This window comes from Crocodylus porosus, unplaced genomic scaffold (assembly GCF_001723895.1).
Source record: "Crocodylus porosus isolate Cpor-Errol unplaced genomic scaffold, CroPor_comp1, whole genome shotgun sequence".
Classification (NCBI taxonomy): Eukaryota; Metazoa; Chordata; order Crocodylia; family Crocodylidae; genus Crocodylus; species Crocodylus porosus.
Window position 1 is genome coordinate 92,182,136 of NW_017728947.1, and position 12,859 is coordinate 92,194,994.

Sequence of the window (12,859 nt, forward strand, 5' to 3'; positions counted from 1 at the left end):
AGCATCTGCGCATGAGCCTGGGACTGCAACAGTTTGAGCCATGGCAGAGCAGCCCTGGGCTGGCAGCAGGCTCTGGGGGGTCAGCCCCAGGATCTGGGTGGTGGCGTCAGGCAGCAGAGGGGCCAGCTGAGATACGAGAGTGTTAAAGTGTGGAGCTGTGCACAAAGCCCCTGAACTTTAGCACCCTTGTGCCCCAGCCAGCCCTGATCATCATCTATACCATCTGCATTTCAGTGCACATAATTACTCTGCCATAGGGTAGTACTGTCAGGGACAGTACTATCCTATGATGGAGTTAGTTAATTTATTGCACCCTAACACCAGTGCACATGTAGGTAGTGACGCTTTACTGTAGAGCTAATTAGTCAACACTGCAGCAAAGCACACATGTAGATGCACCCAGTGAGAAAGAAATTGGGACCAAATAGTTTAACTTTTTTTCCATTACAAATAAGAGAAAGCTTCATGTTTACCTGCTTGAACATAAAAAGGAAAAAAAACCCCACTGATTTGCTGCAATTTACAGCAAAGTAAAGCAAAGTACTTTAGGATTTATAATGGGAATATTTAAAGAATAAATCCAATGGAAACCCCCAAGAGCAAAAATTGTGTTTCTAATTCTTTTTTTTAAAAACTGCCGCAACACTGAAGCATTAAGGTGACATTACAGTTATTTTCTTCTGACCCTCTGCCTGGAAAGAATTTCTGTAATGTCTGCTCCATTTGCATTGCCAATCCTTGCAAAATCCACCGGTGAACTCAGGAAAGCAATCCAGATCAGAAAGGCCAATGCCCAGAAACTCATGGGGGATTCTGTAATTTTCATGTAAAGAAAATTGGCCATTTCCTCCTTGATCTTCCCTTTGCTATACTCCCCCTTGCCATAGTTCTTTTTTTGTTGCCTTTCATGCTGTTTTACTTCATTCCCTAACCACAATGGAGCAGTCCAGCAGCTCTTAAAGAAGTGGAATGTGGCAATCCACAAAAATTGCTACATCTCTCCCCTCTGCCTTTGGGTTTTTTTGTATATGTTGAAACCATTTGATCTGAAAAGGAGGCGGGAGTAGCGCATGGTTCAGATCTTAGGTGATTAGATCCTTGCTGTGCAGCCACAGGGCTGTTCCTTCAGGGCTGCCAACAATTTGGAGACAAGTACTGAGGAGAATTTGTATGTTTTCTGAACTAGCTCAATTGTGGAGTGGAGAGAAAGAAGCCATGACAGCCTTTACTGGAAAGAACAGTTGCAAAGAAACAATCCATGTGCTACATCTCCTGTGAATTACAGCTGCTTTCCAACCAGCTCCTTCACGGAGGAAGACGGAGCTTAATGCCTTCCTTCCCCTTCTGATTATATTTAAACACCTTTATTTCTCACAGTTTATTTTCTCTTCCTGTCATCCTTCTGTCTCTGACAGGTTTCTCCTCCCCACAGACAGCCAGTTCTAATCAGCACCATTGCTTTCTCCCTCATGCTTCTCTCCCCCGTTCCATTTTGTCTCTGCCAGCATTTCTTTCTAATTCTGTAGTTGCACACTAGTTTATTAAAAAAAAAAAAAAGTACAAAAAAGCTGTGTTCCCTCTTTTGGGCTGAAATCTAAATTTCTATAAAACTTTTCATCTGAATATCCACGTTGAAAGTATCTAGCCTGATCTGGCAGTGACACAGGTCCAGGGCATCACCAGCAGACACCTTGAGCCTGATTCACATCCAGTCTAAGTGGACTGGGCTGCCTGAGTGTGAGCTGATTCCACCCTGTTCGGCTCCCTGAAAGTCCATTCCTGCATCTGCTTTTGTAAAACACCATCACTGTACCCTCAAGCCTGAGTCAAAAAAAGGCAGCAAGGAGGAGGGCTTTTGCATTAATTGCTTTTCAAAGACTTGATCAGGGTGGAATAGAACCATGTCTAACAGCTAAAATAAAATCTGGCCCCTTCTCCTCTACATCAGCTCTTAGCATGCTAGAAGACATGTTGGTTAAAAGTTTGGTATCCTCTCCAGATTAGCACTTCTGCTATTGCTGATGCTGGCCTTGTGCATTATAGGAAATAAAGAGAAAAATGCTTGCACAGTAGGCAACTGTTGATCCTCTGGATCATGGTGCACATGTAAGAGGTCTATAGTCAGATGCCTGATAAATCCACTTGTGGCTGACCAGCCAATTCGAGAGCAACGCAGCTTGTTACAAGTTTAACAGATTTGCATATTATCTAAGTTGTAGTTCAAATTTACAGCACGCTGCTTTCTTCTTTCTTGTTTTGCTTCCATCTTCTGGATCAAAGCAGGTTCATGTTGAGCTGCACCCAGTGCCAGACGTTCCCTCCAGATTGGACGGGATTCTACATGCTCCTCCCGGCTTTCTGCGTTGATGTTCAGTGACTTCATATCATTGTTGCACACACTGTGGTACTGCCGTAGAGGGCAACCCTGCTTTCTAGAGCCATCTCGAATCTCACAATACAAAATATTCTTGGGGATATGGTCTCCCATTCTCCAGACATGGCCGATCCACCACAACCTCCTCTTCTTGATAGTGATTTCTAAGTGCGTCAGTCCTGTGCGCTCCAGAACCTCTTTGTTGCACAGACAAGCCTCCCTAACAAGTGCGAACTTTCTTCCAACAGAACAGTTTCCTCAGAGAAAGGGTAGAGGCCTCCTTGCTTGAGACATTTGAAATTCAAGTGCACAAAGCTCTATTTAATATCAAATAGATAGTAATACTAATTATTATCAAAGGTGGACTAGAGGGATCCTAATAGTTATTTTCCTTCTCTAGAATCGAGTCTCTTCTCCTGTCTTATGCTTCACACCATTTTAGAACCTGTTTCTTCTTTAACACTTTCCTTTTTTTATTTGAACACTCTTTGTCTCTTTCCTTCCTCGCTTCTGCAAATCACCTGTTATCATCTTCTCCTGCCCATCCTTCCCCATCCTCTGTAACCAGATTTATTTTCTTTTTAAGAGACATAAAAGTGAGCCCCTCTGTACAACGACTACAAAATAATCCAATGCAGAATTGATATTATTTTGGAAACTATTCTGGGGGGAAAAAACAACTAAAAAGGGCCACTACTGCTCCCAAAAGTCAAATCTCACTCAAAATAGTAGCCAGGATAAGAAAAATATCCTTTTCTTGGTAATTGTGATTCAGAAGATGAAAAGAGAGAAGAAGAAAGGGACAGCTTCTAGAAAAGCTACAGAATATTTTAAGTAATCTCTTTGGAAAAGATGCATGATCCAATCAGGTAAAACACCACAAAGAATCGGTTATTTCACTGTAGTGAAGCTGTGAATGGAGGTTACATTTAAAAGTGTAGTGAAAACGCACATTTCCATTAAACAAATAGCTGATAAAACAAACATGACAATTCAGACACACAGACTGCATACTCATCACTGGGCATGTCTACACGAGACGCTGACTGCGCAACAACATATCACAGCACAGACAGTGTTAATACACTACCATGCAGTTGCATCACCTAAAATACATTCACCAGTGCTACTGCGCAGTAACTCCAGTTACTGTGCATTTATTTAGTCGTTGCAAGTACTTTACACAAGTAAATAAGCGCACAGTAATGACTGCACAGTAGCATCTTGTCTAGATGTGCCCACTGTCTCAGACTTTTTGGAAACCTGTAATATAGTTGTGGTTGACACTATTAGTCTATGGCAGGCTGGACTGACCACCATTAGTATAACAACTCATCTTCGAAAGGAATCAGGTTTAGATTCTGAATGTTAATGTCTGTGCGTGGCTTTGCGGATGCTGATGCTCAATCAAGCTACATTCCAGCCAGAAGACTCTATGGTCTATTCCCAAGGAATCTCCCCAGGAAAATCAGTGGGTGATCTATATATTTGAAAACAGGGAAATATCATCACATTTTTTTCTTTTGCACAGTTCACCGGTATAGGGCTTTGTGGATAGCTGCATATAAAAATATTACCATTTGAGTTTAAAAAAATGCTTCACTAGAGTTGTGATTATGAAAAATAGACTATTACTTTCAGATTTTCCACCAGCCTATTCTACCATTCCAGGTTCTGGTATGACAGAGAACACAAGAACTGGAGAAAGCTCGTTAGAAGGTCAGAAAGCACATCTCAATATAGTATGGCCTGAGTCCATTCCAGCTGAAATCAACGGGAGTCCTTCCACTGGCTTCTGTGATTGCTGGCTCAGGCCAAAGATAAGCTAACTGCTGATCCTAAATATAATTTTCCAACTTTTGCTAGGGCTGAATGTTAAACAGCTTATTTCAACATGACTCCATTTCATCAGTCTCTCAATTCTCATTGAGAATATTTTTCTGGCACGATTCCATGAAACATCCCTTATTTTCTCCTGCTTGTTTGGCTTCAGTTGTAAACATCAAAAATGCAGTTTTAAACATCTGTGAGTCACTGCTGAGCAAAGGCAGAAGAAAAAACATAGCAGGATCAAATCAGAACAGTGGATTTTAGTTTTGTCATATATATAATGTATATTTTTATACTGATATATACATACTATATATATTCACATAATATAAATATACTCATATAATATTGTAAAAATATTAATTTAGCTCTAAATGTTAATACCTGATTAATTTAGCTCTGAAAGTTAATACCTGATTATGTGGATTAGCCTTATGCTGCTTTGATCTGACCACATTTCCAGTTAATAAGGTGGCCTTGTTAGAAGCCCTAAACCTAGAAGTACTTGAAATTGTCAAGAAATCAAGGAGAAAGCAGACTTGATTTCTGAGTGTCACCTCTTGCCATGCAGAGGAGTTAAGTTGGAGGAGGACTGTCGTATCTCAGCATCAGGCTGAAGGAACGGGCAAAGTTGTTGGCAAGCTTGCAGCTGTGTGTCTCTTCCGCCAGAGGAAGCAGGAATGCCAGGAGCAGCAGAAGCAGCAGGAGTAACTGTAGTGGCAACGCAGTCCAGCACACACGATGTAGGAAGGAACACATTCCCCCCGGGCGTTTCTGAAAGCCAAACAGGGATGATCCATTTATTCAGTGTAACAAGAAAAACAGATTAATAAAAGGGTGGAGGGGAAAAGGTGGAGGAGAAAACCCCTCAAACAGCACAGAATCAGAACTAATGGCACTCATCTTGTCTGTGGCGAACTGGTCCCTATGATCCACATTCTGGAGTGTTTTGACACTTTAACTCTCCTGATGGAACTTAAATGACTTCTCTTAAGGTCATTCCACTTCCTAACAGACCTTGATATTAGGAACACATTTTCCTCTACAAAAGGTTACTAGGCTTCGCAGAAGCATTTAATCAGTGTGTAGTTGTTATAAATCCTCTAAATCACCCATCCCAGGGCTGCCAGTGGATCTCTTCACAGTGAACACAGAGGGAAAAGTCTGTTTAACAGTTATTATGCACAACCCAACAAAAGAATTGCCTCTTGGAAGAAGCCAGACTAGTTTAAGCCTTCCTTCAGAAGAGGAGCTTTGCATGTCCCTTGACTTCATTACACAGAAGTTGTTCCAGGCTTTGGTTTGACCTCCTGGCCACAATCTGAGCCCCACTTCTCTTGTGCAGAGGATGGGTAAGAAAAGGCTCCTTCATTACAGCATCTCATGCTTTGTCAGACAAGTCCTGTCCTTACAAGTTTCAAGAGAATGAAAAGGGAAGAGGGGGCGGCACAAGAAATGGTGAAAGCTGAATTTCATGTGGAGAATTCCTTAAAATCACATTTGTGGCTTGGTGATTGTTCCCTAAGAAGGAAAGCAAGAGGAGTCAAACTCTGCTCTCAACCATAGCGGAGTAAATCCAGAATAACTCCATTAGCCATCTGGATTTAATCTAGATTTGGACCTGTCACAGAATATACTTTGGACTTCAGGAAATACAAAGTAAGGGGGTTTGCAATAGGATTTCTAAAACTCCCTTTATAAATACCTAATTTTAAAAAGACTTACTTGCATGTACACATGTGGGTGCATGCCCAAGGTTTGTCATCTGTCTTTAAGAGGACCCTGAAAACACTAGGTTAAAAGAATCCAGGTACTTGGACAAGACAGCTTCTTCAACAGACATGGATTACACTGGGATCCCAGAAATGTTATGAAGCACTCACAACACTATTGCTTACCTGCATACTTTTCAAGTATTAACTAATACATTTTTACAATGCCCTTGTGAGGTGCTGTTAACTACTTTTCACAGATGAGGAAATGAAGGCAGGGAAGTTCAGTGACTTGCTCAAAGCCACAGGATCCTCAGAATGCCTGGCTCCTATTTTTGCCCTGAGTATTAGGCAGTATCTGTCTCCTACTGTATTACTTTATAAAAGGCCCTCTGGACACATCGGAGAAAGTAATGGCAGTGATCCCAGACGCAGACCATTCTACTAGGACAACTAACTCTGGATATTTCCAAGGTCTTTCCATTGGTAGCAAAGCTCCTCAGTCCTGCTGCTCTACACCAGGGTGTCAAAGATTTGGCCCAGAGAGTTCAGGGGAATTCTTTGGAATAGAGGGCCCCAATGGACAGCTTGGGGACTTGTTTTGTGCCCAGACATTCGCCACTGCCGCTGGGCTCCTGCCGCTGCTCCTGGATCCCTGCCACCACCAGATCTGCTTCAGACACCACTGCCCTAGACCCACCACAGCTGCTACTGGCCCTGCAAATCCAGCCTCGAAGGAGCTGTCTGGTCCAAATCCAGCCCAGAGCAGGAGGTGAATTTGACACCCCTGCTCTATATAAATGCTGGAACACTTATATACATTAATTATCAGTGCACACAATCCACATACAGCCTTAAAGCATGAGATAGTGATGTGGTGAAAGCATTCTGTTACATCTGCTTTATTTCTGTTATCAAATGACTGACAGAGATTTAATTACTGTGTGAGGCAGATGTTAAAGCATTCGAGTGACAGCTGCTTGCTCTACCATTTCTGACCTGCTGCACTGTCCTGGGTTAAGGCCTGTTCGAAAGCCCATTCAAGTCGAGGAAGATTCCGAGGGCCTAGCAAAATAGACAGAGTGGGTGTTTCATCTGTTTGGGTTCATCTGTGGCTTCTGAGAAAATGTTAGAAAAAACTGACAGTCTGATATAAACCTCCCTCAAGGAATGTCAGTGAGCACAGCTGGCATTTTCAGGGCAGATCTTCACTTCTCTGACCTTGGCAGCATTGCAGGGGTTGTTTCTTCTCATGGATGAACTATTTCTGAAGAGTGCCCAAAGTACTAAACACTGCTAGCCAGCCTAATGGGATTTCCTGTTTTACTACTATAGGCCAATCCTGTAACTCTGAAATGAGACTTTTCTCTGAGTAAAGATGGATACAACTAGAAGAGCTTCCACTCTGCACTCTTACACTGATTGCAACAGGACTCTGTGAAGTAGGGTACAAGGCAACATTAAACAAGGGTGAGGTCCCAGACTTTTCTGGGACGTCAGATACAGACAGACTGATTCAAAACCTCTTTGGTTTGATCTATGCCAGTCAATGGAAATTTTACTAAGTCTATCTACACTGATCACAATTCTTTTATAATTTTCCACTGATCTTCTCATATACTGCTGTATTGTACAGCAGTATGGCAGAAACACTAGTTTTAGGATCCCAATCTTTTGGAAAGGATTCTTTTTTTCTGAGTCCAGAGCTATACAAAACCAGCCCATGTTTACTGTTATTAGTCAACAGTAGTAGTATTGTTTGGCGGAAAATATAGGGAGAAATTGTCTTTGCCTTGCAAAAATGCAAGAAAAGTTTCTTCCACTCTCAGAAAATAAGCATTGATATATCAGAAACAATATAGAGGAAGTATTGCTCTTTCTGATGTCAATGTTACTAGACGCGACCCTGTGATAGTAAACAACTCAATGTGGGAGTGACATTATAGGTGGGATATTCAAAATCAGCTAAAGAGTTAAGAACACAACCCCTCCCTGCCCCAAATTTAGTGTGACCTGTATTCCTAGCTTCCTTAGGAGCACCTGAAAGCCCTATGCTATCACTCTTCAGATTTTGGTGTTGCTTCTGAAACTTGCCTTAGATTCAGAGCTATTATTTAATTGCCAAACCAGTGCTCTGCCATCACCCTCTTTTAAAAATCTATTTCTGCTTCACACTAGAGAGAAAAGCACAGGGCTTCTCCAGCTGTGGGCCATCTCCACTTCTACCACCTTCCAAAACGTTCCTTAAGGGGTCTAGGTCTTCCTTAGTCTCCTCAGGGTGAGCATGTCACCAAGACACACAAGCTCCCACTCACTCTCTGAAATGTGACAACTTTCTTAGGGAGCGGTAGGAAGAGATAGTTGGTCACTGAGCGGGAGAGACCCTGCTTAACCATAAACTGATGCTCAGTGGTGGTAGAGAAGAGTTCATGAAAACTGCCTTTCAACTTCTATGGCCTGCTTGAATGCTCCTATATTTGTACCCAAAACAACCCAAAAGGGAGGAAACAAACCCATGATTTTAGCAGTCTCACACCAGCCTCAGAGATGGAGATAGGTTCATCTTGTGCAGAAGTGTAGCAGTAGATTAATTCCCCTGCTGAACCCAAGATACCCACAAGAACTGGTCTCCTAGGTGGAATCCTCCATGCTCTCTTTAGGCTGGTGTGAGGCTATACTATACCCAAGAGAGAGGCAAGCTTAATGAGCTAGCTAAAGTGTTGATTGAGCTTCGTGCAGCGTTTGCCTGCAGGAGATGTGGCTACACATGCATTCGGGCTAGAAGAAACATCATTTCTACTTTGGCTATAACTGACTCAGTATGTAACCTTGGACAAGTTCCTGTCTATGGCTCAATTTTCTCATCTGTAAAACAGGGGTTGGTAATACTGATATAAATTGCAGACTATAGCTGAAATATCATTGCTTGTATAGAGACACTGTAAAATAGTACTGACTTTCGGAGTATTCTCCATGAATTTTGTTGACACTAACGTATTTCTTAAGTTTTGATTTAATTTCACTGGGGCTTTTTGCAATACAAGATACTGTCATGGAGACTAACAGTAGATAAATATGCCATTAAATAATTTAGACTAGTGTAGAAGGAAGAATTTTTATACTAGATCAAAACTTGGAGGAAAGTGAGTTCACTGTGCCTGAAGCTGCTAGCCTATAACTGGTACCACTGTATAAAGAACTTTTTCCTTCTCTATCCGACTTCTCTGTTTTGCCTGATCACACAGAGGGGTCATAATCTTGTGCTTCTGACTGTTCGTTGTCATGGAAATGACTGTATTATCACAAACACAGCATTATGATGTCTCTGCGGGATCAAAGAGGGGGAGCACATGGGTTGTGAAGGTTTGCGGCTTACATCAAATTTGAAATGATAAGTCCATAATACCTAGCTTGTACACTGAAGCCAACTCCACTTAACTTTGCTGGCTGCAGCAGGGTTTTGCACCTGGAAAACTAAACATATTCTGAATTGGAACACCTAAGTCATGGTGGCAGCTGACAGCTGGTTGGAACACTTTCAACATGAAATTTTAGTACATTTAAAACTTAGTTTTGAAAGAAGACTTCGTCAACATGGCTTCCTAGGTGTACAATGGGAGAGCAAAGGTCTTTCATGCCATATATCTAGGTCACTTCCTAGGAATGTGGGAGACTCAGGCTCAAACCCCAGCTTGGCCTAGATTAGAGTGATCAGGAATGAAAAACTCTGCTTTGAATCAGGCAGAACATGGCATCATCTTCATCTTCAGTCACTGCCCCATCACACTCTCACGCTCTGATTTTGTCAGATGACCTCTTGAATCAGAAAAGAGACTTCATTTATCCAATTTTGCAAAAAAATGCCTGAAAGGTTTTGGTTTCATGCAATGACAATATATTTTGGAGCCTCAGAAATGGAACTGTCCATTTGTTCTGCAGCTCTATTTCAGGTTCAGTGGGACTGCTTTCTTGGTTCAGTGGGACTGCTGCTCCTATTCCTTCACAATGGGAAAGGAGATGTTGGAAGTATTTTGGGGCCAGACCCTAAGCTACTGTCAACTGGCAAAGCTCCACTGAAGTCAAAAAACCTATGCTAATTTCCATCAGCTGTAAACGAAGATGGAGCAGTAGATGAAGATCTACCTTAGATGTGACCCATAAAGAGGCAAGAGACATTATTAAATACACAGGGACAATAAACTGATTAAGACTTAAATGAAAATAGACTTTAGAAGTTTGTTGTACAATGAGGCCTCCTCCCAAAATGTCAAGGTGAATTTGAACAATAGACTGAGCAATACGTGAAGTGCAGGTAGCTGTGTATAAGAAAACACACTTCAATAATATGTGCTTGCTACCAACCATAAGATACATTGATACTGTAGCTGTGAACATGCACATTTGTCATTTATTCATACTGTAGTTAAAGAGCTGGTCTGGACCTGAGGACTTTCACCCATTAAGCCTGCATGTCACTAGTAACTGCTAACCACATATACCATGGGTCAGAGAGAGATGAATAAAAGATTGGGGGTAACTTAGTTATGGCCAATGTTCCTATGCTGGCAACCAAAATATTTGCTACAATCATGTTCCTCCTGCCCTCGTACCAACTGGATTCCAGAATACAGGAAAATACTTTGTTAATCTGTCTCGAGGAACCAGTGGCTTCTTAAAAAACGTCTTCTAAAATTGTGTGTGTCAGGAGGCAGAGGAGAGGTAGGGAGGTCAACAACTTACAGAATTCCCTCCTTCCCTCTCTGGTAGATTTGGGAGTGCACAGACTCTACTAGACTATGAACTGGCAGCCTTGTAGAAGGCTCAGTGTAAAATAAAAAAGGAAAGAAAGAAAACCCAGTTCATATTTAGCACAGATGCATGGCCCACGTCCAAATGAGTGCGGACATTTGGTTCCCTGGGGACAGCTTGTGCCGCTGCTAGTTGTCCCCGGGGAACGCTCATGCCACGCGCCCTCTGGTGCATGGCAGGTTACCCCAGGTGGGGTAGAGGAGGCTGGGGCCAGCAGCCACATTGCTCCTGCAGCTTGGAGCCTGGCTTGCAGCTACAGCATGGCTCCAGCCAGCTTGGCTCCCTTTTGGGTGGCATGCATTGTCTCCATGCGCACCACCCCACTTCTTTTCTGTATGGGTATTTTGACCCCTAGATTTCCAGGGGTCAAAACCCCTGCGCCCCCTGAGCTACAAGGTAGGAGCACAGGAAACATCCGAATGTGAAGAATGGAGCGCTGCAGCTGGGTCTGTGGCACCGCATACTGCACGGCCACGCTCCTCTGGATGTGGCCATAGAGGGTATTTCAGTTTCTCCTACAGGGTCACTTGGGATTAAGTTCTGTTCCATGTGTTACTATGACAAAAATGGATTGCTAAAGGTTAGCTTCTACTGATAGAGCTGGCACAACCTAGGATAATACAGTGTCACAGGTAAAGGGGTGGCACACAATTTGGTAGAGGAACACTGTACATAAGAAAGCACTGGCTTCTATAGTTTGCCATGGCAACATACACACAAAATCTCAGATTAACTTTGTGGCATCATTTTGAGAGCAGTTGAAGATGAGTTCTTTTTAGTCTAGAGACTGCCTAATGCTTAGTAAGAATACAGGAAATAGGGAAAATTAGTAAATGGACAAGTATGGCTGCAAGCTAGAAATATTTTGGTGCATCCTGACGATAGACTACAGTGCTGTTGCAGAATGGAAGCCCAGTCTTCCATTAGGATCACTGTGGACCACAGTTCAAAATTAGGAACAGCCAAAGATTTATCTTCAATCTGCTAAATAATCCCAAGCTGATTGAGGAAATTTCTGAACAGAATGAGGGGTATTTAAATCTGTAGTGCTCAAACAAGACAACTGATGACCCAGTGCCAAAGACAACTTAAATAAAGGTTGATACTCAGTGACTGGTAATCATTAAGAGACATTTATTTGCAATTAATATAGACTTTATACTTTATCTGATACTGTTTGCTAACCAGGAGGATACATTATACATACACTAGTCATACAGCTTCATATACATTTGTTCAGATTCTTTAATTTACCAGTTCATTCTATTATAGTAGAAACTAGCGAATGACACTCTATATTTTCTAGATGACTAATTCTTTACTTGTAATTTGCATCAAGCTGCTTTTGGATAGAATTAGAATTCGATTAAAAATGCAGAAACACAGCATTTAAAACTCATTTTTGTTAAATAAAACCAGTAAATATACTGGGCAGAGGAATGTTTATCCAAATATCTTTTGTATTTAAAACATACTTATTTATTAAAAAGGAAGTATTAACTGTAGTTAGTAAATTGAACAGGTTGTTTCTGGTCACCATGACCTGTAGGTTTAGAGTTAGTATATCTCAGCAACTCACACCTAGCTTTTATACATAGATTGAAAGAGGAAAATAAGCTTTCCTTCTTTTTCCATTCAGAATTAGTTTTTAAGCTCTGAATGATCTAGTTATTGAACTGAGTTGCACTGAAAAAAACCGAAATGAAGAAGATACTCTTTGTACCTTCAGAAAAGACTACAGATGTCAGATGCTGGTTTCTTATTGCTTCAATAAGCTCTGGTTCCGTGGGGCTTGCCAGTCGACCCGTGCAAAGCGGCTAGTATTCGCTTTGGATTTGGATTCAGCTGATTCGGGGGACAGCGATTCGATTCAGTGATTTGAATCACTGTCCCGAATCGATTCGGCCAAATATGATTCGGAGATTTGGCTGCTGCTGAATCTCTGAATCACACAGGCCCCATCCCCTGCCCACTCTCCCAGCCCCGGCAGTGGCTTCCCTGCTCACTCCAGCTCCTGGCTCCTTGGAAAAAAAAGCCTCAACTCACCTGGTGCTGATGGGCGGGGGAGCAATCCCATATTCCCCCCACTGCCCCCGACTGCATGGGGGGCTCTACCGTAAATCCCCCTTCCCCC

General features: G+C 42.2%; 1 protein-coding gene across 4 annotated transcripts in view; it reads right to left on the reverse strand.

Annotated features, from left to right (window-relative positions):
- Positions 1-630: 630 nt before the first annotated feature.
- Positions 631-12,859, reverse strand: part of SYNE3 (spectrin repeat containing nuclear envelope family member 3) — a 91,763-nt gene continuing 79,534 nt past the window's right edge. For all 4 annotated transcript variants that reach the window (XM_019552472.1, XM_019552471.1, XM_019552470.1 and 1 more), the window contains exon 18: positions 631-4,978. In XM_019552472.1, coding sequence (XP_019408017.1) covers positions 4,781-4,978 — 198 coding nt within the window. In that variant the 3' untranslated portion in view covers positions 631-4,780. The remainder of the gene's footprint in view (positions 4,979-12,859) is intronic.